General features: G+C 41.2%; 1 protein-coding gene and 1 long non-coding RNA gene across 2 annotated transcripts in view; both read right to left on the bottom strand.

The window, feature by feature from the left end:
* Window positions 1-24,167, bottom strand: part of LOC142388677 (uncharacterized) — a 255,826-nt gene that overhangs the window by 13,760 nt on the left and 217,899 nt on the right. The gene's annotated exons all lie outside the window — the stretch shown is intronic.
* LOC142388967 (uncharacterized) lies at window positions 12,483-13,825 on the bottom strand (the record flags this gene model as incomplete). Its single annotated transcript, XM_075474518.1, has 1 exon — window positions 12,483-13,825. A coding segment is annotated over one exon (900 nt), but the record flags the coding sequence as incomplete, so codon positions are not given.

Raw genomic sequence — 24,167 nt, 5'->3', positions numbered from 1 at the left:
GCGACTGGGCTGGAACACTAAAGGAGGGAGAAAATGGAAAAGGACTACACTGCCCTCTTCCTTCTGCTCCCTCCCTCCCTCCCTCCCTCCCTCCCTCCCTCCCTCCCTCCCTCCGTCACTGACTGATCGGCCGACTGCGTCTGCACCACGGCTAATCTCCAATCCTCTTTGACGGCTCCCAGGCAGACGTCGTTTTTTTTTTAATCTTTATACAGCTGTGGTTGCTGTAGAACACTACATCTGGATCTACAACACACTTAATGTTTGGGCACACTGTCCATCTCAAACCCTCAGAAAAACATTAACTCTAACAATTTAAAAAAATGTTTTAAATCCACTGCTGACCCTGCAAACACAGCAGAGACAGAGACACTCACACGTTTCTCACCTGCAGAGGGACGAGGCTGCTGAGCGTGCAGCAGGCAGACAAAGGCTCTCATGTGCACCCGCACACGTGCACGCAGCACAGAGCATCCAGAGACACGTGCACGCAGCACAGAGCATCCAGAGACACGTGCACGCAGCACAGAGCATCCAGAGACACGTGCACGCAGCACAGAGCAGCATCCAGAGACACGTGCACGCAGCACAGAGCATCCAGAGACACGTGCACGCAGCACAGAGCATCCAGAGACACGTGCACGCAGCACAGAGCAGCATCCAGAGACACGTGCACGCAGCACAGAGCATCCAGAGACACGTGCACGCAGCACAGAGCAGCATCCAGAGACACGTGCACGCAGCACAGAGCAGCATCCAGAGACACGTGCACGCAGCACAGAGCAGCATCCAGAGACACGTGCACGCAGCACAGAGCATCCAGAGACACGTGCACGCAGCACAGAGCAGCATCCAGAGACACGTGCACGCAGCACAGAGCATCCAGAGACACGTGCACGCAGCACAGAGCATCCAGAGACACGTGCACGCAGCACAGAGCAGCATCCAGAGACACGTGCACGCAGCACAGAGCATCCAGAGACACACAGGGAGGTGGAACTACACCAGCTGTTGCCCAAAATGTAGAAGGTTGATTTTATAATACATTCATTTTACTTTAAGTAAACGTTTGGATTAATTTTCCAACAAAAGCAATAAAACATTTTCTATAATCATGGATGCTACATTTTCTAGCTTTGTGACACCTCAGGCACTTCTGATTTTCCTGATTTATCTGATTGTGCTGGTTTGAAACTTTTGTTATCTGTTCGGAGTGGCCAGGCTCCAGCTAGCACCAGCTAGCCATGTCGTAGATCAAAACAGACCCAGATCTGTCATGCTGTGGCCCACGCATCCAGAAAAGCAGCAGCACACAGAGGCAGCAGCACACAGAGGCAGTAGCACAGAGGCAGCAGCACAGAGGCAGCAGCACACAGAGGCAGCAGCACAGAGGCAGCAGCACACAGAGGCAGCAGCACAGAGGCAGCAGCACACAGAGGCAGCAGCACACAGAGGCAGCAGCACACAGAGGCAGCAGCACACAGAGGCAGCAGCACAGAGGCAGCAGCACACAGAGGCAGCAGCACACAGAGGCAGCAGCACAGAGGCAGCAGCACAGAGGCAGCAGCACAGAGGCAGCAGCACACAGAGGCAGCAGCACACAGAGGCAGCAGCACAGAGGCAGCAGCACAGAGGCAGCAGCACACAGAGGCAGCAGCACAGAGGCAGCAGCACAGAGGCAGCAGCACACAGAGGCAGCAGCACACAGAGGCAGCAGCACACAGAGGCAGCAGCACACAGAGGCAGCAGCACACAGAGGCAGCAGCACAGAGGCAGCAGCACAGAGAGGCAGCACACAGAGGCAGCAGCACAGAGGCAGCAGCACACAGAGGCAGCAGCACACAGAGGCAGCAGCACAGAGAGGCAGCACACAGAGGCAGCAGCAGCACAGAGGCAGCAGCACAGAGGCAGCAGCACAGAGGCAGCAGCACAGAGAGGCAGCACACAGAGGCAGCAGCACACAGAGGCAGCAGCACAGAGGCAGCAGCACAGAGAGGCAGCAGCACACAGAGGCAGCAGCACACAGAGGCAGCAGCACACAGAGGCAGCAGCACACAGAGGCAGCAGCACACAGAGGCAGCAGCACAGAGGCAGCAGCACAGAGGCAGCAGCACAGAGAGGCAGCAGCACACAGAGGCAGCAGCACACAGAGGCAGCAGCACACAGAGGCAGCAGCACAGAGGCAGCAGCAGCAGCACACAGAGGCAGCGGCACACAGAGGCAGCAGCACACAGAGGCAGCAGCACAGAGAGGCAGCAGCACAGAGGCAGCAGCACAGAGGCAGCAGCACAGAGAGGCAGCAGCACACAGAGGCAGCAGCACACAGAGGCAGCAGCACACAGAGGCAGCAGCACACAGAGGCAGCAGCACACAGAGGCAGCAGCACAGAGGCAGCAGCACACAGAGGCAGCAGCACACAGAGGCAGCAGCACACAGAGGTAGCAGCACACAGAGAAAGCAGCACAGAGGCAGCAGCACACAGAGGCAGCAGCACAGAGGCAGCAGCACACAGAGGCAGCAGCACACAGAGGCAGCAGCACACAGAGAAAGCAGCACAGAGGCAGCAGCACAGAGGCAGCAGCACAGAGGCAGCAGCACAGAGAGGCAGCAGCACACAGAGGCAGTAGCAGCACACAGAGGCAGCAGCACACAGAGGCAGCAGCACACAAAGGCAGCAGCACAGAGGCAGCAGCACACAGAGGCAGCAGCACACAGAGGCAGCAGCACACAGAGGCAGCAGCACACAGAGGCAGCAGCACAGAGGCAGCAGCACACAGAGGCAGCAGCACACAGAGAAAGCAGCACAGAGGCAGCAGCACACAGAGGCAGCAGCACACAGAGGCAGCAGCACACAGAGGCAGCAGCACAGAGGCAGCAGCACACAGAGGCAGCAGCACACAGAGGCAGCAGCACAGAGGCAGCAGCACAGAGGCAGCAGCACACAGAAGCAGCAGCACAGAGGCAGCAGCAGCACACAGAGGCAGGGATACAGGTCGTTTAGGCCACAGTCGTTTAGGCCAGGCTACCTGAGCAGCTGAAATCTTTATTACTGTACATTCGTTATTATAAGATATAAGTCAGCTCTACTGGTCTGTCTGGGTAGCCTACATATCTATGGTAAATTATTTAATAACCAACTTTAGTGTGGAAACGTTTTTTTTTATTTAATAAATGGTGATTTATAAATTCATAAAATTGTGGAAATAATCATCCGCATTGCCACATTCATTGGACAATAATGCTGTATAATACCAGGGCTCTCAAGTCTCACGCAATGAGCGTGAGACACACGCATTTCAACAAGTTCACACGCTCACACGCCACACATGCCATTTCTCACGCTGAGAAATGATCAACTTCGTCGCACAGAAATTCTAATGGCCGATACTATAAACGAGTCAATGGCAGGTGAGCTGTACAGCTCAGAACTATAGCTCTGGTACAGCTGTCTTGATTTAGCAACCCATCGGCAAATCACAAAATAGAATTTCTCAGCCAATCAGAAAACAGAATTTCTTGTTGCCGGGTGAGGTCTGAAATAGCTTTCAGCTGCAAACACGCGTCCCATGAATGCACAGTGGACATAACCTATTATGCTCTGAATGCGTGCAGAAGTTGTAGACGAGCTGGAGGTGGAAGAGAACCGTCAGGATCATCAGCAGGTCATATCTTCATTTATTTGAATCTTTTATTAGTTACTATAGTTTTCCTACTCTTTGTAAAAGACCAATACCTGCCGATTAAAGTGTTCGTTGGAGTAGTAGGCCTAAATATTCAGCACACACCCTTTGACATGAGCAACTTAATGAAAAATATGTAGGAGTGTAATTAGGCTTCCGTGGTTAATTTTTTTCAAAGGTGACTGGTATGAACAGATTCCCAATAAGGCTATCTACAATTGCCAAACTGGTATTAGTTCTGCCACACTGAAATGCTGATGCAGAGAGGGTTTTTTCCATGGTGGGGCTCAATAAAACCAAGACCAGGAACACATTGTTTCTGAATGGAACTCTGTCATCCATCATGACTGTGAAAATGGCTGACATTGAGCCACAGTGCTTTAAATGGGAGCCCCCAATATCAGTCATCAAGCATCAAAATCTGCCACAAACACTTACAGCACTCATAAACAAACACACACAGAGAGGGACTGCTCAAGGGGCCCATTTGGGGTTATGTTTGTTTTTCTTAATTTAATTTGTCTGTTTTTTTGTTTGTTAAGACTTTGCATACCTAAAACAATTTATTTTAAAATATAGCAGAATTTAGTGTAAAAGTGAAGATTTGTGATTTTGGTATAAATAAAACAATTTCTTTGTTCTTTAAGTAGCCAGTTTATGGCGATGGGATACTGCAAGGGACCCCCCCCCAAAAAAAAAACAAAAAACGAAAGAAACCCCCCCACGCACATGGCCCGGCCCCTGCCCCGCCCGAATCTCACTCCAAGCAAACTTGAAAACTTGAGAGCTCTGCTAATACAAATTCGGTTAGCTTAACAATGCTAAATCGCGATCATGCTAACGAGCAGAAACGGACATTTTAAAGAGTGCAAATACACACCAGGAGCAAGAAAACACTATCAGAAAGGTAAGTAACATGTACACATTCATTTCACATCAGTATGAACATAACTTACATCGTCAGTGACTGCCGCACTGGTGTAAACATGTCGAGTGGTGAACGTGAAGAAAGGAAGAGGAACTGCACAAACCGTCTTCAAAATAAAACAGCCACTTCAAATAATAACGAATGTACAATAATAAAGATTTCAGCTGCTCAGGTAGCCTGGCCTAAACGACTCCTATGTTGGCCTAAACGACTGCGGCCTAAACGACCTGCTCCCAGAGGCAGCAGCAGCACACAGAGGCAGCAGCAGCAGCACAGAGGCAGCAGCAGCAGCGCACAGAGGCAGCAGCAGCAGCGCACAGAGGCAGCAGCAGCAGCGCACAGAGGCAGCAGCACACAGAGGCAGCAGCACACAGTAGCAGCAGCACACAGAGGCAGCAGCACACAGAGGCAGCAGCACAGAGGCAGCAGCACAGAGACAGCAGCAGCGCACAGAGGCAGCAGCGCACAGAGGCAGCAGCACACAGAGGCAGCAGCACAGAGGCAGCAGCAGCGCACAGAGGCAGCAGCGCACAGAGGCAGCAGCACACAGAGGCAGCAGCAGCACACAGAGGCAGCAGCACAGAGGCAGCAGCAGCGCACAGAGGCAGCAGCGCACAGAGGCAGCAGCACACAGAGGCAGCAGCACAGAGGCAGCAGCAGCAGCGCACAGAGGCAGCAGCGCACAGAGGCAGCAGCAGCAGCGCACAGAGGCAGCAGCAGCAGCGCACAGAGGCAGCAGCACACAGAGGCAGCAGCACACAGTAGCAGCAGCACACAGAGGCAGCAGCACACAGAGGCAGCAGCACACAGTAGCAGCAGCACAGAGGCAGCAGCAGCACAGAGGCAGCAGCAGCACACAGAGGCAGCAGCAGCACACAGAGGCAGCAGCAGCACACAGAGGCAGCAGCAGCACACAGAGGCAGCGGCGACACACAGAGGCAGCGGCAGCACACAGAGGCAGCGGCAGCACACAGAGGCAGCAGCACACAGAGGCAGCGGCAGCACACAGAGGCAGCGGCAGCACACAGAGGCAGCGGCAGCACACAGAGGCAGCAGCAGCACACAGGGGCAGCAGCAGCACACAGAGGCAGCAGCAGCACACAGAGGCAGCAGCAGCACACAGAGGCAGCAGCAGCACACAGAGGCAGCAGCAGCACACAGAGGCAGCAGCAGCACACAGAGGCAGCAGCAGCAGCACACAGAGGCAGCAGCAGCACACAGAGGCAGCAGCAGCAGCACACAGAGGCAGCAGCAGCAGCACACAGAGGCAGCAGCAGCACACAGAGGCAGCAGCAGCAGCACACAGAGGCAGCAGCAGCACACAGAGGCGGCAGCACACAGAGCACACATCCTTTGCTTGGTGCTCTCTGTGCAGGGCACACTTTCAGGACAACTGAAGTTCTTTTTCCCGGGGTGAGATAGGCAGATAGCCAGCACATCTGGGTTTAAGTGACATCACCACAGCAACGGCATTGCATCAGGAGAGGCTTCTTCATTTTCATCATTGCCTTCAATAGTGAACGGACTGAATTATAGCTTCTTTTTTTTTTTTTTTTAAATCTTGTTGACCTCTCCAAGGACAGTCCAAGCCACATTCACACTTATACTGTGTATCGTGTGTGTTTCTGTTCACACTTCCACTACACACAGTGATCAATGCATGGAGGGCAATGTGGGGATGTTGCTTTGACTTATGAACAGAGGGATCAAATCACTCAACTTTCATCTCTACTTTATCATTCACATTGTATTTTTTCTACCTTTTCTTATTTCCCAGGTAAAATGCTTAGATCAGAAAAATGTAATCTGAGAGCAAACATAAAGAGAGGATGAAATAATTACTACATGTGCATTCAGAAGAAGAGGGAAATCAGAGATCCAACTCTGAGACTGCTTTAGTGCATCATGCCACACACACACCACACACACCACACACACACACACACACACACACACACACACACACATTTCCCTTTCATTCTACAAAATCAATTGTTGCCAAGTCACCAAATGTGAGCCTCACACAAATGGACACTTCCCCTGGTTAACCAACAGGGGGCAGTCTTTTGCTCCTCAATGTATTAGTTGAGCTGAAGACATAATGTGCATGAAGAGTGGCAGGCTTCGGCGTATTGTGAGCATGTGAGAGCCAGTGCACACATTCCACTGATGCACATGCTGTTCCAGGCTGTAAATCCAGCAGAAGGCACAGGAGGAGAGAAGTCTTCTGTTTGGTAGTAATGTTTCTGTCAGCAACTATGACAGACAGAGGTAGACTGAGCATCAGCTGTGACTGGGTTTGCTTTCAACTGATTGAGGGTTTTGATTCATTCCAGTTTGAAACCAGCGGAAATGGAAGATGCCAGCTCAAAAGCCCGCTGTTTTCTCTGAAGAATCATCTGTATGTTCGTCATTCATTTTCAGTAGATTTTCTGTTGTCACAATATTTCACATGGCAGATATTATGACAGCAGCACTTTCAATGCAGTCCATGTCTGCCGACTGAAAATATTGTGACGATAATTGTTCTGAGAGACAGATGATTTCCTGCCTTCAAACAGAGCAATATGCCACCTTCTGAGGCTCATGTTTGAACCTCAAACTTTTCTTCCCTTGACTTGGCTTACTATCTGTCACCATCCATCCATTTTCTATACCGCTGAATCCGTCGGTCGGGTCGCGGGGGGCTGGAGCCTATCCCAGCGGTCAATGGGTGAGAGGCAGGGTACACCCTGGACAGGCTGCCAGTCCATCACAGGCCACAAAAGACGAACAACCACACTCACACCTAAGGACAATTTTAGAGACACCAATTAACCCAACATGCATGTTTTTGGACAGTGGGAGGAAGCCGGAGTACCCGGAGAGAACCCACGCATACACGGGGAGAACATGCAAACTCCACACAGAAAGGCCCCAGCTGGGTGTTGAACCTGGAACCTTCTTGCTGTGAGGTGATGGTGCTAACCACCACACCACCGTGCAGCCTATCTGTCACCACAAAAACAAAAACACTCGCCTTCCTCCACTCAGACATCCCTGTTAACGAGCTTATCGCTGAGCAAATGAAATTTTTCCAAAGAATGGAAACAACTGGCAGCGTTTCATCGTGGTAAAAAGCAGTTCCACATCAGCCCCATCAGCTCTGTGCGATGCAAGGCTTCTGATCACAGAGCCACAAATCAAACAAAGCAGCAGACAGCTGACACACACAAACAGAGCTTCATTTGGACTTCTCCTAATAAGACACTATATCCCAACAACAAATTGTATGATTTCCAAAAAAGGCAACAATTCTGACAAAGAATCACAGCAAAAATACCCCAAATTTTAAAATAGATTTTGGTTGTTTTAAATGTGTATTATGGATAATGATACTTGATTAATTTCTGTGTGAAAGACTGCAACCTTTTCAGCTTTTCAACTATTGATCAGACAAAATAAGTTACCTGAAATTATTATCTGACCATAAGATTAAAAAGAATAATAACAATGTGGATTAAGAATGAAAGTTGCAGCCAAAATAATTACAATGACACAAACGAAGAGATACATTTTAAAAAGATCTGAGAGAAAAAAAAAGTCACACAATTGAGTCTCAATCTTTAGATATCAGTTTTTAAAAACAAATCAGCATCATTCTAAGTTTTCAGATACCCTCCAGGTAAACCCGCTCATCCTGCAGCAAACAGCCTGCAAAGCTGCTGCATTATCTCGCCTAAGTGGGAACTGTACTGATCCAGCTTTGAAGAGTAATATGCAAACCTCAGGGAAAGCTAGGAGGTTGTACAGTTATCTCCCAGGGTATAATTCTCAACTATACAACCTACTACCTCAGCCTGGGAGCAAGCAAACCTGGACCCCAGGGCCTCATTTCGATGCTAAATGTGAAAGTCCGTGTTGGTGACATCAGTCTATTCAACTCTGTATCTTGGATACAGTTTTTAAACAAACAGAGGTACATGTCATTCTCCAAAGACCCCCAAACAAACAGCAAACCCCCACTCCACAATCTGAGAACAATTTCTGTCCCTTGTCACTTACTTGAAGAAATTAGGACACAAATTAGGGCTCCAGGCTGTGACCAGTTGATCACATTTCGTCAGCATTTCCTGGGTCAACATAACAAAATGTTACGACTTGGAAAGTGTGATATGGAAATATGTAGTCTTTTTTTTTTAAATTGTCATGGAACATCTTATAAAACAGCAGGAAAGAGCAAGTATTGTTGGATGAATCCACGTGTCCGGTGTAATTGGGAGAATGCCTGTGCCTGTGAGCATAATAATAACACTGTGTTTGGACTAAATTGCACAAGTTGTCATATTTTCATTTCCACAGAAATAATCTGTTTGAAGAGTTTCAGTCAGGATTCAGAGTGCATCATAGCACAGAAACTGCACTGCTGAAAGTTACCAATGATCTCCTCTTAGCCTCTGATAGCGGACTTGTGTCTGTGCTTGTCCTGTTGGATCTCAGTGCTGCATTTGATACGGTCGATCACAGTATCTTATTACACAGACTTGAACATGTTATTGGGATTAAAGGAACTGCATTAGGCTGGTTTAAGTCATATTTATCTGATAGATTTCAGTTTGTTCTTGTAAATGAAGAATCTTCCTCACACACCAGAGTAAGTCATGGAGTTCCTCAGGGTTCTGTGCTTGGACCGATTCTTTTCACTTTATACATGCTTCCATAAGGTAACATTATTAGACAGCATGGCATAAATTTCCATTGCTATGCTGATGATACTCAGCTGTACTTATCTATAAAACCAGATGAACCCAATAGGTTGGTCAGACTACAAGCATGTCTTAAAGACATAAAGACCTGGATGACTCAGAACTGTCTGCTTCTAAATTCAGCCAAAACTGAAGTCGTTATCTTTGGACCTGAGCGCTTCAGGGAGAAACTGTCTAGCTATATAGTTACTCTAGATGGTATTTCCTTGGCTTCTAGTTCTACAGTGAGGAACCTTGGAGTTATTTTTGACCAGAACTTATCATTTGACTCGCATATAAAGCAGGTTTCTAGGACTGCCTTCTTTCATCTTCGTAATATTGTTAAAATCAGGAACATCTTGTCTCAGAGTGATGCAGAAAAACTAGTCCATGCATTTGTTACTTCAAGATTGGACTACTGTAATTCTTTATTATTGGGCTGTCCCACATATTCTCTGAAAAGCCTTCAGTTGATCCAAAATACTGCAGCCAGAGTTCTGATGAGAACTAACAGCAGAGATCATATTTCTCCAGTTTTAGCTTCTCTTCATTGGCTCCCTGTTAAATTCAGAATAGAATTTAAGATTCTTCTCCTTACATATAAAGCTCTTAATGACCGAGCTCCATCATATCTTAAAGATCTCATTGTAAGATATTTTCCTAACAGAGCACTTCGTTCCCAAACTGCAGGTTTACTTGAGGTTCCCAGAGTTTCTAAAAGTAGAATGGGAGGCAGAGCCTTCAGTTATCAGGCCCCTCTATTGTGGAATAAGCTGCCAGTAAATGTCCGGGAAGCAGACACCCTTTCCACTTTTAAGACCAGGCTTAAAACTTTCCTTTCTGATAAAGCTTATAGTTAGGGATGGCTCAGGTGATCCTGAAACATCCCATAGTTAAGCTGCTATAGGCCCAGACTGCTGGGGGGCCTCATCTGACACACCTTTCCTCACTTTACTCTCTTTATGTATATGAGACATTATTGTGGTCATTAACTCGTGTTTCCCTGTTCCAACAGATATCCTTTGAATGGTGTTACAGTGCCGCCGCCCCCCCCCCCCCCCCCCCCCCTTTCTGTCCTCTCAAACCCCAGCTGGTGGAGGCGGATGGCCACCCTTCCTGAGTCTGGTTCTGCCAGAGGTTTCTTCCTGTTAAAAGGGAGTCGTTTCTCTCCACAGTCGCCTCAGGCACGCTCAGGCCGGGAGATTGGACCGAAAAACAAAAAGTTTTCAGTGCAATCTGTTGGTTTCCTTAGCTAGGAAATTGTTTTTGAATTGGCTCTATATGAACGAATTGGATTATTTTATGAATTATGATTATTATTAATTAATTGAATTCCAATTGGCTTGAATTTGACTTACTATCTAAGTGCCTTGAGATGACATTTGTTGTATTTGGCGCTATATAAATAAAAATGAATTGAATTTAATTGAATTGAACTAAACAATTCAAGTAGATGCATCCCAACATGCTGTAAAGGCAGAGCTACCACTCATTACATTCTCAAGTTCAAGTGAATCTGATTCTCAAAATGGCACATGTTTAGCTCATTGGAAGTGATACTGATGTGAAAACAAATTGATTACTCAACATGCACATTAACATAGTTATTTCAATTTCAATTCAATTCATTTTTATTTATATAGCGCCAAATACAACAAATGTCATCTCAAGGCACTTAGATAGTAAGTCCAATTCAAGCCAATTGGAATTCAATTAATTAATTAAAGTGCCACCTTTCACAGAAATGACCAAAACAAAGTTGATGACATAAACCGATGATGATTGGAAAGTAAACAAATTATGAACTTGCTGATTTTGCACACGAGTTAAGGATGAATAAGTTAAGGATGAATGAGTTAAGGATGACTGAGTTAAGGATGACAGAGTTAAGGATGACTGAGTTAAGGATGAATGAGTTGTGAATGAATGAGTTAAGGATGACTGAGTTATGAATGAATGAGTTAAGGATGAATGAGTTATGAATGAATGAGTTAAGGATGACTGAGTTATGAATGAATGAGTTAAGGATGACTGAATTAAGGATGAATGAGTTAAGGATGAATGAGTTGTGAATGAATGAGTTAAGGATGACTGAGTTATGAATGAATGAGTTAAGGATGAATGAGTTATGAATGAATGAGTTAAGGATGAATGAGTTATGAATGAATGAGTTAAGGATGACTGAGTTAAGGATGACTGAGTTATGAATGAATGAGTTAAGGATGAATGAGTTATGAATGAATGAGTTAAGGATGACTGAGTTAAGGATGACTGAGTTATGAATGAATGAGTTGAGGATGAATGAGTTATGAATGAATGAGTTAAGTATGACTGAGTTATGAATGAATGAGTTAAGAATGAATGAGTTATGGATGAATGAGTTAAGGATGAATGAGTTAAGGATGACTGAGTTATTAATGAATGAGTTAAGGATGACTGAGTTATGAATGAATGAGTTGAGGATGAATGAGTTATGAATGAATGAGTTAAGTATGACTGAGCTATGAATGAATGAGTTAAGGATGAATGAGTTATGAATGAATGAGTTATGGATGAATGAGTTAAGGATGACTGAGTTGAGGATGACTGAGTTAAGGATGAATGAGTTAAGGATGAATGAGTTAAGTATGACTGAATTAAGGATGACTGAGTTATGAATGAATGAGTTAAGGATGAATGAGTTAAGGATGACTGAGTTATGAATGAATGAGTTAAGGACGAATGAGTTATGAATGAATGAGTTATGGATTAATGAGTTAAGGATGAATGAGTTAAGGATGACTGAGTTATGAATGAATGAGTTAAGGATGAATGAGTTATGAATGAATGAGTTAAGTATGACTGAATTAAGGATGACTGAGTTATGAATGAATGAGTTAAGGATGAATGAGTTAAGGATGACTGAGTTATGAATGAATGAGTTAAGGACGAATGAGTTATGAATGAATGAGTTATGGATTAATGAGTTAAGGATGAATGAGTTAAGGATGACTGAGTTAAGGATGAATTCAATTCAATTCAATTCATTTTTATTTATATAGCGCCAAATACAACAAATGTCATCTCAAGGCACTTAGATAGTAAGTCCAATTCAAGCCAATTGGAATTCAATTAATTAATAATAATCATAATTCATAAAATAATCCAATTCGTTCATATAGAGCCAATTCAAAAACAATTTCCTAGCTAAGAAAACCAACAGATTGCACTGAAAACTTTTTGTTTTTCGGTCCAATCTCCCGGCCTGAGCGGCGTGCCTGAGGCGACTGTGGAGAGAAACGACTCCCTTTTAACAGGAAGAAACCTCTGGCAGAACCAGACTCAGGAAGGGTGGCCATCCGCCTCGACCAGCTGGGGTTTGAGAAGACAGAAAAAGGGGGGGGGAGGGGGGCAGGGGGCCACCGCGACGGCGGCACTGTAACACCATTCAAAGGATATCTGTTGGAACAGGGAAACACGAGTTAATGACCACAATAATATCACATATACATAAAGAGAGTAAAGTGAGGAAAGGTGTGTCAGATGAGGCCCCCCAGCAGTCTAGGCCTATAGCAGCTTAACTATGGGATGTTTCAGGATCACCTGAGCCATCCCTAACTATAAGCTTTATCAAAAAGGAAAGTTTTAAGCCTGGTCTTAAAAGTGGAAAGGGTGTCTGCTTCCCGGACATTTACTGGCAGCTTATTCCACAATTGAGGGGCCTGATAACTGAAGGCTCTGCCTCCCATTCTACTTTTAGAAACTCTGGGAACCTCAAGTAAACCTGCAGTTTGGGAACGAAGTGCTCTGTTAGGAAAATATCTTACAATGAGATCTTTAAGATATGATGGAGCTCGGTCATTAAGAGCTTTATATGTGAGGAGAAGAATCTTAAATTCTATTCTGAATTTAACAGGGAGCCAATGAAGAGAAGCTAAAACTGGAGAAATATGATCTCTGCTGTTAGTTCTCGTCAAAACTCTGGCTGCAGCATTTTGGATCAACTGAAGGCTTTTCAGAGAATATGTAGGACAGCCCAATAATAAAGAATTACAGTAGTCCAATCTTGAAGTAACAAATGCATGAATTAGTTTTTCTGCATCACTCTGAGACAAGATGTTCCTGATTTTAACAATATTACGAAGGTGAAAGAAGGCAGTCCTAGAAACCTGTTTTATATGCGAGTCAAATGATAAGTTCTGGTCAAAAATAACTCCAAGGTTCCTCACTGTAGAACTAGAAGCCAAGGAAATACCATCTAGAGTAACTATATAGCTAGACAATTTCTCCCTGAAACGCTCAGGTCCAAAGATAACGACTTCAGTTTTGTCTGAATTTAGCAGCAGACAGTTCTGAGTCATCCAGGTCTTTATGTCTTTAAGACATGCTTGTAGTCTGACCAACCTATTGGTTTCATCTGGTTTTATAGATAAGTACAGCTGAGTATCATCAGCATAGCAATGGAAATTTATGCCATGCTGTCTAATAATGTTACCTAATGGAAGCATGTATAAAGTAAAAAGAATCGGTCCAAGCACAGAACCCTGGGGAACTCCATGACTTACTCTGGTGTGTGAGGAAGATTCTTCGTTTACAAGAACAAACTGAAATCTATCAGATAAATATGATTTAAACCAGCCTAATGCAGTTCCTTTAATCCCAATAACATGTTCAAGTCTGTGTAATAAGATACTGTGATCGACCGTATCAAATGCAGCACTGAGATCCAACAGGACAAGCACAGACACAAGTCCGCTATCAGAGGCTAAGAGGAGATCATTGGTAACTTTCAGCAGTGCTGTTTCTGTGCTATGATGCACTCTGAATCCTGACTGAAACTCTTCAAACAAATTATTTCTGTGTAAATGATCACAAAGCTGAGCTGCAACTATTTTTTCAAGAACTTTAGACATAAAAGGGAGATTGGATATAGGTCTATAATGAGCCAACACTTCTGAATCAAGAGTAGGTTTTTTAAGTAAAGGTTTAATTACAGCAACCTTAAAAGTCTGAGGTACATATCCTGTCAACAAAGACAGATTGATCAAATCCAATATGGAAGTGTCAATTAAGGGGAAAACCTCCTTGAACAGTCTGGTTGGGATTGGGTCTAAAACACAAGTTGATGGTTTAGAAGAGACTATTGCTGTTGTTAGTTCAGAGAGATCAACTGGGCAGAAGCTGTCTAAATACAAATCAGGTTCTAAAGATACTTCTAAAGCTGCTGTACTTGATGATACATCACTGATAATAGTGGGAAGGACTCCATCAATCTTCTCTCTGATAGAAACAATTTTATTAATAAAGAAGCTCATGAAATCATCACTGCTGAGAGTTAAAGGAATAACTGGCTCAGCAGAGCTCAGACTCTTAGTCAGACTGGCTACAGTGCTGAAAAGAAACCTGGGATTATTCTTATTCTCTTCTATCAATGATGAATAATAAGCAGTTCTAGCTTTACGAAGGGCTTTCTTATACATTGTTAAACTATCAAATGAGTTACGGATGAATGAGTTATGAATGAATGAGTTAAGTATGACTGAGTTATGAATGAATGAGTTAAGTATGACTGAGTTATGAATGAATGAGTTAAGGATGAATGAGTTATGAATGAATGAGTTATGGATGAATGAGTTAAGGATGAATGAGTTAAGGATGACTGAGTTAAGGATGACTGAGTTAAGGATGACTGAGTTAAGGATGTATGAGTTAAGGATGAATGAGTTGTGAATGAATGAGTTAAGGATGACTGAGTTATGAATGAATGAGTTAAGGATGAATGAGTTATGAATTAATGAGTTAAGTATGACTGAGTTAAGGATGACTGAGTTATGAATGAATGAGTTAAGGATGACTGAATTAAGGATGAATGAGTTAAGGATGACTGAGTTATGAATGAATTAGTTAAGGATGAATGAGTTATGAATGAATGAGTTATGAATGAATGAGTTAAGAATGAATGAGTTATGAATGAATGAGTTAAGGATGACTGAGTTAAGGATGACTGAGTTATGAATGAATGAGTTAAGAATGAATGAGTTAAGAATGACTGAGTTATGAATGAATGAGTTAAGGGTGAATGAGTTATGAATGACTGAGTTATGAATGAATGAGTTAAGGATGAATGAGTTAAGGATGACTGAGTTATGAATGAATGAGTTAAGAATGAAAAAGTTAAGGATGACTGAGTTATGAATGAATGAGTTAAGGATGACTGAATTATGAATGAATGAGTTAAGGATGAATGAGTTATGAATGAATGAGTTAAGAATGAATGAGTTAAGGATGAATGAGTTAAGGATGACTGAGTTATGAATGAATGAGTTATGGATGAATGAGTTAAGGATGACTGAGTTGAGGATGACTGAGTTAAGGATGAATGAGTTAAGGATGACTGAGTTATGAATGAATGAGTTAAGGATGAATGAGTTATGAATGAATGAGTTAAGGATGAATGAGTTAAGGATGAATGAGTTAAGGATGACTGAGTTATGAATGAATGAGTTATGGATGAATGAGTTAAGGATGACTGAGTTGAGGATGACTGAGTTAAGGATGAATGAGTTAAGGATGAATGAGTTAAGTATGACTGAATTAAGGATGACTGAGTTATGAATGAATGAGTTAAGGATGAATGAGTTAAGGATGACTGAGTTATGAATGAATGAGTTAAGGACGAATGAGTTATGAATGAATGAGTTATGGATTAATGAGTTAAGGATGAATGAGTTAAGGATGACTGAGTTAAGGATGAATGAGTTACGGATGAATGAGTTATGAATGAATGAGTTAAGTATGACTGAGTTATGAATGAATGAGTTAAGTATGACTGAGTTATGAATGAATGAGTTAAGGATGAATGAGTTATGAATGAATGAGTTATGGATGAATGAGTTAAGGATGAATGAGTTGAGGATGACTGAGTTAAGGATGACTGAGTTAAGGATGAATGAGTTAAGGATGAATGAGTTGTGAATGAATGAGTTAAGGATGACTGAGTTATGAATGAATGAGTTAAGGATGAATGAGTTATGAATGAATGAGTTATGGATTAATGAGTTAAGGATGAATGAGTTAAGGATGACTGAGTTAAGGATGAATGAGTTACGGATGAATGAGTTATGAATGAATGAGTTAAGTATGACTGAGTTATGAATGAATGAGTTAAGTATGACTGAGTTATGAATGAATGAGTTAAGGATGAATGAGTTATGAATGAATGAGTTATGGATGAATGAGTTAAGGATGAATGAGTTAAGGATGACTGAGTTAAGGATGACTGAGTTAAGGATGAATGAGTTAAGGATGAATGAGTTGTGAATGAATGAGTTAAGGATGACTGAGTTATGAATGAATGAGTTAAGGATGACTGAATTAAGGATGAATGAGTTAAGGATGAATGAGTTAAGGATGACTGAGTTATGAATGAATTAGTTAAGGATGAATGAGTTATGAATGAATGAGTTATGAATGAATGAGTTAAGAATGAATGAGTTATGAATGAATGAGTTAAGGATGACTGAGTTAAGGATGACTGAGTTATGAATGAATGAGTTAAGAATGAATGAGTTAAGAATGACTGAGTTATGAATGAATGAGTTAAGGGTGAATGAGTTATGAATGACTGAGTTATGAATGAATGAGTTAAGGATGAATGAGTTAAGGATGACTGAGTTATGAATGAATGAGTTAAGAATGAAAAAGTTAAGGATGACTGAGTTATGAATGAATGAGTTAAGGATGACTGAATTATGAATGAATGAGTTAAGGATGAATGAGTTATGAATGAATGAGTTAAGGATGACTGAGTTATGAATGAATGAGTTAAGGATGAATGAGTTATGGATGACTGAGTTATGAATGAATGAGTTAAGGATGAATGAGTTATGAATGAATGAGTTAAGGATGAATGAGTTAAGGATGAATGAGTTAAGGATGACTGAGTTATGAATGAATGAGTTATGAATGAATGAGTTAAGGATGACTGAGTTGAGGATGACTGAGTTAAGGATGAATGAGTTAAGGATGAATGAGTTAAGTATGACTGAATTAAGGATGACTGAGTTATGAATGAATGAGTTAAGGATGAATGAGTTAAGGATGACTGAGTTATGAATGAATGAGTTAAGGACGAATGAGTTATGAATGAATGAGTTATGGATTAATGAGTTAAGGATGAATGAGTTAAGGATGACTGAGTTATGAATGAATGAGTTAAGGATGAATGAGTTATGAATGAATGAGTTAAGTATGACTGAATTAAGGATGACTGAGTTATGAATGAATGAGTTAAGGATGAATGAGTTAAGGATGACTGAGTTATGAATGAATGAGTTAAGGACGAATGAATTATGAATGAATGAGTTATGGATTAATGAGTTAAGGATGAATGAGTTAAGGATGAATGAGTTAAGGATGAATGAGTTAAGTATGACTGAATTAAGGATGACTGAGTTATGAATGAATGAGTTAAGGATGAATGAGTTAAGGATGACTGAGTTATGAATGAATGAGTTAAGGACGAATGAGTTATGAATGAATGAGTTATGGATTAATGAGTTAAGGATGAATGAGTTAAGGATGACTGAGTTATGAATGAATGAGTTAAGGATGAATGAGTTATGAATGAATGAGTTAAGTATGACTGAATTAAGGATGACTGAGTTATGAATGAATGAGTTAAGGATGAATGAGTTAAGGATGACTGAGTTATGAATGAATGAGTTAAGGACGAATGAGTTATGAATGAATGAGTTATGGATTAATGAGTTAAGGATGAATGAGTTAAGGATGACTGAGTTAAGGATGAATGAGTTACGGATGAATGAGTTATGAATGAATGAGTTAAGTATGACTGAGTTATGAATGAATGAGTTAAGTATGACTGAGTTATGAATGAATGAGTTAAGGATGAATGAGTTATGAATGAATGAGTTATGGATGAATGAGTTAAGGATGAATGAGTTGAGGATGACTGAGTTAAGGATGACTGAGTTAAGGATGAATGAGTTAAGGATGAATGAGTTGTGAATGAATGAGTTAAGGATGACTGAGTTATGAATGAATGAGTTAAGGATGAATGAGTTATGAATGAATGAGTTAAGTATGACTGAGTTAAGGATGACTGAGTTATGAATGAATGAGTTAAGGATGACTGAATTAAGGATGAATGAGTTAAGGATGAATGAGTTGTGAATGAATGAGTTAAGGATGACTGAGTTATGAATGAATGAGTTAAGGATGAATGAGTTATGAATGAATGAGTTAAGGATGAATGAGTTATGAATGAATGAGTTAAGGTTGAATGAGTTATGAATGAATGAGTTAAGGATGACTGAGTTAAGGATGACTGAGTTATGAATGAATGAGTTAAGGATGAATGAGTTATGAATGAATGAGTTAAGGATGAATGAGTTAAGGATGAATGAGTTAAGGATGATAGTTATGAATGAATGAGTTATGGATGACTGAGTTAAGGATGACTGAGTTAAGGATGAATGAGTTATGAATGAATGAGTTAAGGATGACTGAGTTAAGGATGACTGAGTTAAGGATGACAGTTATGAATGAATGAGTTATGGATGACTGAGTTAAGGATGACTGAGTTAAGGATGAATGAGTTATGAATGAATGAGTTAAGGATGACTGAGTTAAGGATGACTGAGTTATGAATGAATGAGTTAAGGATGAATGAGTTATGAATGAATGAGTTAAGGATGACTGAGTTAAGGATGAATGAGTTATGAATGAATGAGTTAAGGATGAATGAGTTAAGGATGACTGAGTTAAGAATGAATGAGTTAAGGATGACTGAGTTATGAATGAATGAGTTAAGGATGAATGAGTTATGAATGAATGAGTTAAGTATGACTGAGTTATGAATGAATGAGTTAAGGATGAATGAGTTATGAATGAATGAGTTATGAATGAATGAGTTAAGGATGACTGAGTTATGAATGAATGAGTTAAGGATGACTGAGTTATGAATGAATGAGTTAAGGATGAATGAGTTAAGGATGACTGAGTTGAGGATGACTGAGTTAAGGATGAATGAGTTAAGGATGAATGAGTTAAGTATGACTGAATTAAGGATGACTGAGTTATGAATGAATGAGTTAAGGATGAATGAGTTAAGGATGACTGAGTTATGAATGAATGAGTTAAGGACGAATGAGTTATGAATGAATGAGTTATGGATTAATGAGTTAAGGATGAATGAGTTAAGGATGACTGAGTTATGAATGAATGAGTTAAGGATGAATGAGTTATGAATGAATGAGTTAAGTATGACTGAATTAAGGATGACTGAGTTATGAATGAATGAGTTAAGGATGAATGAGTTAAGGATGACTGAGTTATGAATGAATGAGTTAAGGACGAATGAGTTATGAATGAATGAGTTATGGATTAATGAGTTAAGGATGAATGAGTTAAGGATGACTGAGTTAAGGATGAATGAGTTACGGATGAATGAGTTATGAATGAATGAGTTAAGTATGACTGAGTTATGAATGAATGAGTTAAGTATGACTGAGTTATGAATGAATGAGTTAAGGATGAATGAGTTATGAATGAATGAGTTATGGATGAATGAGTTAAGGATGAATGAGTTAAGGATGACTGAGTTAAGGATGAATGAGTTAAGGATGAATGAGTTGTGAATGAATGAGTTAAGGATGACTGAGTTATGAATGAATGAGTTAAGGATGAATGAGTTATGAATGAATGAGTTAAGTATGACTGAGTTAAGGATGACTGAGTTATGAATGAATGAGTTAAGGATGACTGAATTAAGGATGAATGAGTTAAGGATGAATGAGTTAAGGATGACTGAGTTATGTATGAATGAGTTAAGGATGAATGAGTTATGAATGAATGAGTTATGAATGAATGAGTTACGAATGAATGAGTTATGAATGAATGAGTTAAGAATGAATGAGTTAAGGATGACTGAGTTATGAATGAATGAGTTAAGAATGAATGAGTTATGAATGACTGAGTTATGAATGAATGAGTTAAGGATGAATGAGTTAAGGATGACTGAGTTATGAATGAATGAGTTAAGAATGAAAAAGTTAAGGATGACTGAGTTATGAATGAATGAGTTAAGGATGACTGAATTATGAATGAATGAGTTAAGGATGAATGAGTTAAGGATGACTGAGTTATGAATGAATGAGTTAAGGATGACTGAGTTATGAATGAATGAGTTAAGGATGAATGAGTTATGGATGACTGAGTTATGAATGAATGAGTTATGAATGAATGAGTTAAGAATGAATGAGTTAAGCATGACTGAGTTATGAATGAATGAGTTAAGGATAAATGAGTTAAGGATGACTGAGTTATGAATGCATGAGTTAAGAATGAATGAGTTAAGGATGACTGAGTTATGAATGAATGAGTTAAGGATGAATGAGTTAAGGATGAATGAGTTAAGGATGAATGAGTTAAGGATGACTGAGTTAAGGATGACTGAGTTATGAATGAATGAGTTAAGGATGAATGAGTTATGAATGAGTTAAGAATGAATGAGTTAAGGATGACTGAGTTATGAATGAATGAGTTAAGGATGAATGAGTTAAGGATGACTGAGTTATGAATGAATGAGTTATGAATGAATGAGTTAAGAATGACTGAGTTATGAATGAATGAGTTAAGAATGAATGAGTTAAGGATGAATTAATTCCATCATCCTTTTCTTCACTGCCATGTGCAGATATGACAGAGGACGACTACCTAAACTTTACTCCAGCAACACTTGACTCTCTTGTTGACAGCACTATAGTTTCAATGCGTACAGCACTGGACAATGTTGCCCCTCTGAAAAGGAAGGTAATCAGTCAGAAGAGGTTGGCTCCTTGGTATAATTCACAGCTGCGTGCTTTAAAGCAGACTGCAAGAAAGCTGGAGAGACAGTGGCGTTCCTCTAATTTAGAAGAGTCTCAATTAGTCTGGAACGATAGTTTAACAATGTATAAGAAAGCCCTTCGTAAAGCTAGAACTGCTTATTATTCATCATTGATAGAAGAGAATAAGAATAATCCCAGGTTTCTTTTCAGCACTGTAGCCAGTCTGACTAAGAGTCCGAGCTCTGCTGAGCCAGGTATTCCTTTAACTCTCAGCAGTGATGATTTCATGAGCTTCTTCATCAATAAAATTGTTTCTATCAGAGAGAAGATTGATGGAGTCCTTCCCACTATTATCAGTGATGTATCATCAAGTACAGCAGCTTTAGAAGTATCTTTAGAACCTGATTTATATTTAGACGGCTTCTGCCCAGTTGATCTCTCTGAACTAACGACAGCAATAGTCTCTTCTAAACCATCAACTTGTGTTTTAGACCCAATCCCAACCAGACTGTTCAAGGAGGTTTTCCCATTAATTGACACTTCCATATTGGATTTGATCAATCTGTCTTTGTTGACAGGATATGTACCTCAGACTTTTAAGGTTGCTGTAATTAAACCTTTACTTAAAAAACCTACTCTTGATTCAGAAGTGTTGGCTCATTAGAGACCTATATCCAATCTCCCTTTTATGTCTAAAGTTCTTGAAAAAATCGTTGCAGCTCAGCTTTGTGATCATTTCCACAGAAATAATCTGTTTGAAGAGTTTCAGTCAGGATTCAGAGTGCATCATAGCACAGAAACTGCACTGCTGAAAGTTACCAATGATCTCCTCTTAGCCTCTGATAGCGGACTTGTGTCTGTGCTTGCCTGTTGGATCTCAGTGCTGCATTTGATACGGTCGATCACAGTATCTTATTACACAGACTTGAACATGTTATTGGGATTAAAGGAACTGCATTAGGCTGGTTTAAATCATATTTATCTGATAGATTTCAGTTTGTTCTTGTAAATGAAGAATCTTCCTCACACACCAGAGTAAGTCATGGAGTTCCCCAGGGTTCTGTGCTTGGACCGATTCTTTTTACTTTATACATGCTTCCATTAGGTAACATTATTAGACAGCATGGCATAAATTTCCATTGCTATGCTGATGATACTCAGCTGTACTTATCTATAAAACCAGATGAACCCAATAGGTTGGTCAGACTACAAGCATGTCTTAAAGACATAAAGACCTGGATGACTCAGAACTTTCTGCTTCTAAATTCAGACAAAACTGAAGTCGTTATCTTTGGACCTGAGCGCTTCAGGGAGAAATTGTCTAGCTATATAGTTACTCTAGATGGTATTTCCTTGGCTTCTAGTTCTACAGTGAGGAACCTTGGAGTTATTTTTGACCAGAACTTATCATTTGACTCGCATATAAAACAGGTTTCTAGGACTGCCTTCTTTCATCTTCGTAATATTGTTAAAATCAGGAACATCTTGTCTCAGAGTGATGCAGAAAAACTGCTCCATGCATTTGTTACTTCAAGATTGGACTACTGTAATTCTTTATTATTGGGCTGTCCCACATATTCTCTGAAAAGCCTTCAGTTGATCCAAAATGCTGCAGCCAGAGTTTTGATGAGAACTAACAGCAGAGATCATATTTCTCCAGTTTTAGCTTCTCTTCATTGGCTCCCTGTTAAATTCAGAATAGAATTTAAGATTCTTCTCCTCACATATAAAGCTCTTAATGACCGAGCTCCATCATATCTTAAAGATCTCATTGTAAGATATTTTCCTAACAGAGCACTTCGTTCCCAAACTGCAGGTTTACTTGAGGTTCCCAGAGTTTCTAAAAGTGGAATGGGAGGCAGAGCCTTCAGTTATCAGGCCCCTCTATTGTGGAATAAGCTGCCAGTAAATGTCCGGGAAGCAGACACCCTTTCCACTTTTAAGACCAGGCTTAAAACTTTCCTTTTTTATAAAGCTTATAGTTAGGTCTGTTGAATCTGATAGTGTATCTGCTAGTGTGTCTTGTTCTGCCTCCACCTCTGGCACCCTCTATACTTTCATTACCCCCTACCCGAACCAGGGTTTGCATCCCCACCCCGCTGTGACTGGTGTGCAGTTGGTGAGAGGCTGAGGTAGCTTGTGGCTGTAAAAAGATGGTTATTGTGGTGTGAGGAGCAGATCTATATAGGGAGTATAGGGAATTACTCACTGAGTCTGGTCCTTTATTTATTTATTTATTTTTCGTTAGCACAAGTTTCTTGTGTTTACCTTGAATAGGGATGGCTCAGGTAATCCTGAAACATCCCATAGTTAAGCTGCTATAGGCCCAGACTGCTGGGGGGCCTCATCTGTCACACCTTTCCTCACTTTACTCTCTTTATGTATATGTGATATTATTGTGGTCATTAACTCGTGTTTCCCTGTTCCAACAGATATCCTTTGAATGGTGTTACAGTGCTGCCGCCGCCGCGGCCCTCCCCCCCTTTCTGTCTTAAACCCCAGCTGGTGGAGGCGGATGGCCACCCTTCCTGAGTCTGGTTCTGCCAGAGGTTTCTTCCTGTTAAAAGGGAGTCGTTTCTCTCCACAGTCGCCTCAGGCACGCTCAGGACGGGAGATTGGACCGAAAAAGAAAAAGTTTTCAGTGCAATCTGTTGGTTTTCTTAGCTAGGAAATTGTTTTTGAATTGGCTCTATATGAACGAATTGGATTATTTTATGAATTATGATTATTATTAATTAATTGAATTCCAATTGGCTTGAATTGGACTTACTATCTAAGTGCCTTGAGATGACATTTGTTGTATTTGGCGCTATATAAATAAAAATGAATTGAATTGAATTGAATTGAATGAGTTAAGGATGAATGAGTTAAGGATGAATGAGTTAAGGATGACGCATATGATTTTTGGGCAGAAGTTCTTTTAAATATTAACAATGTCTGTATTTTCAGTCATAAATTGACAATTTAAAGCTTTTCATGAAGTAATTGGAATTTGTTTTTTAAA

Source organism: Odontesthes bonariensis, chromosome 9 (genome assembly GCF_027942865.1).
Source record: "Odontesthes bonariensis isolate fOdoBon6 chromosome 9, fOdoBon6.hap1, whole genome shotgun sequence".
In the NCBI taxonomy this organism is placed as follows: Eukaryota; Metazoa; Chordata; class Actinopteri; order Atheriniformes; family Atherinopsidae; genus Odontesthes; species Odontesthes bonariensis.
The sequence above is the reverse complement of the archived record's forward strand: the minus strand, read 5'-3'. Positions and strand labels throughout refer to the sequence as shown.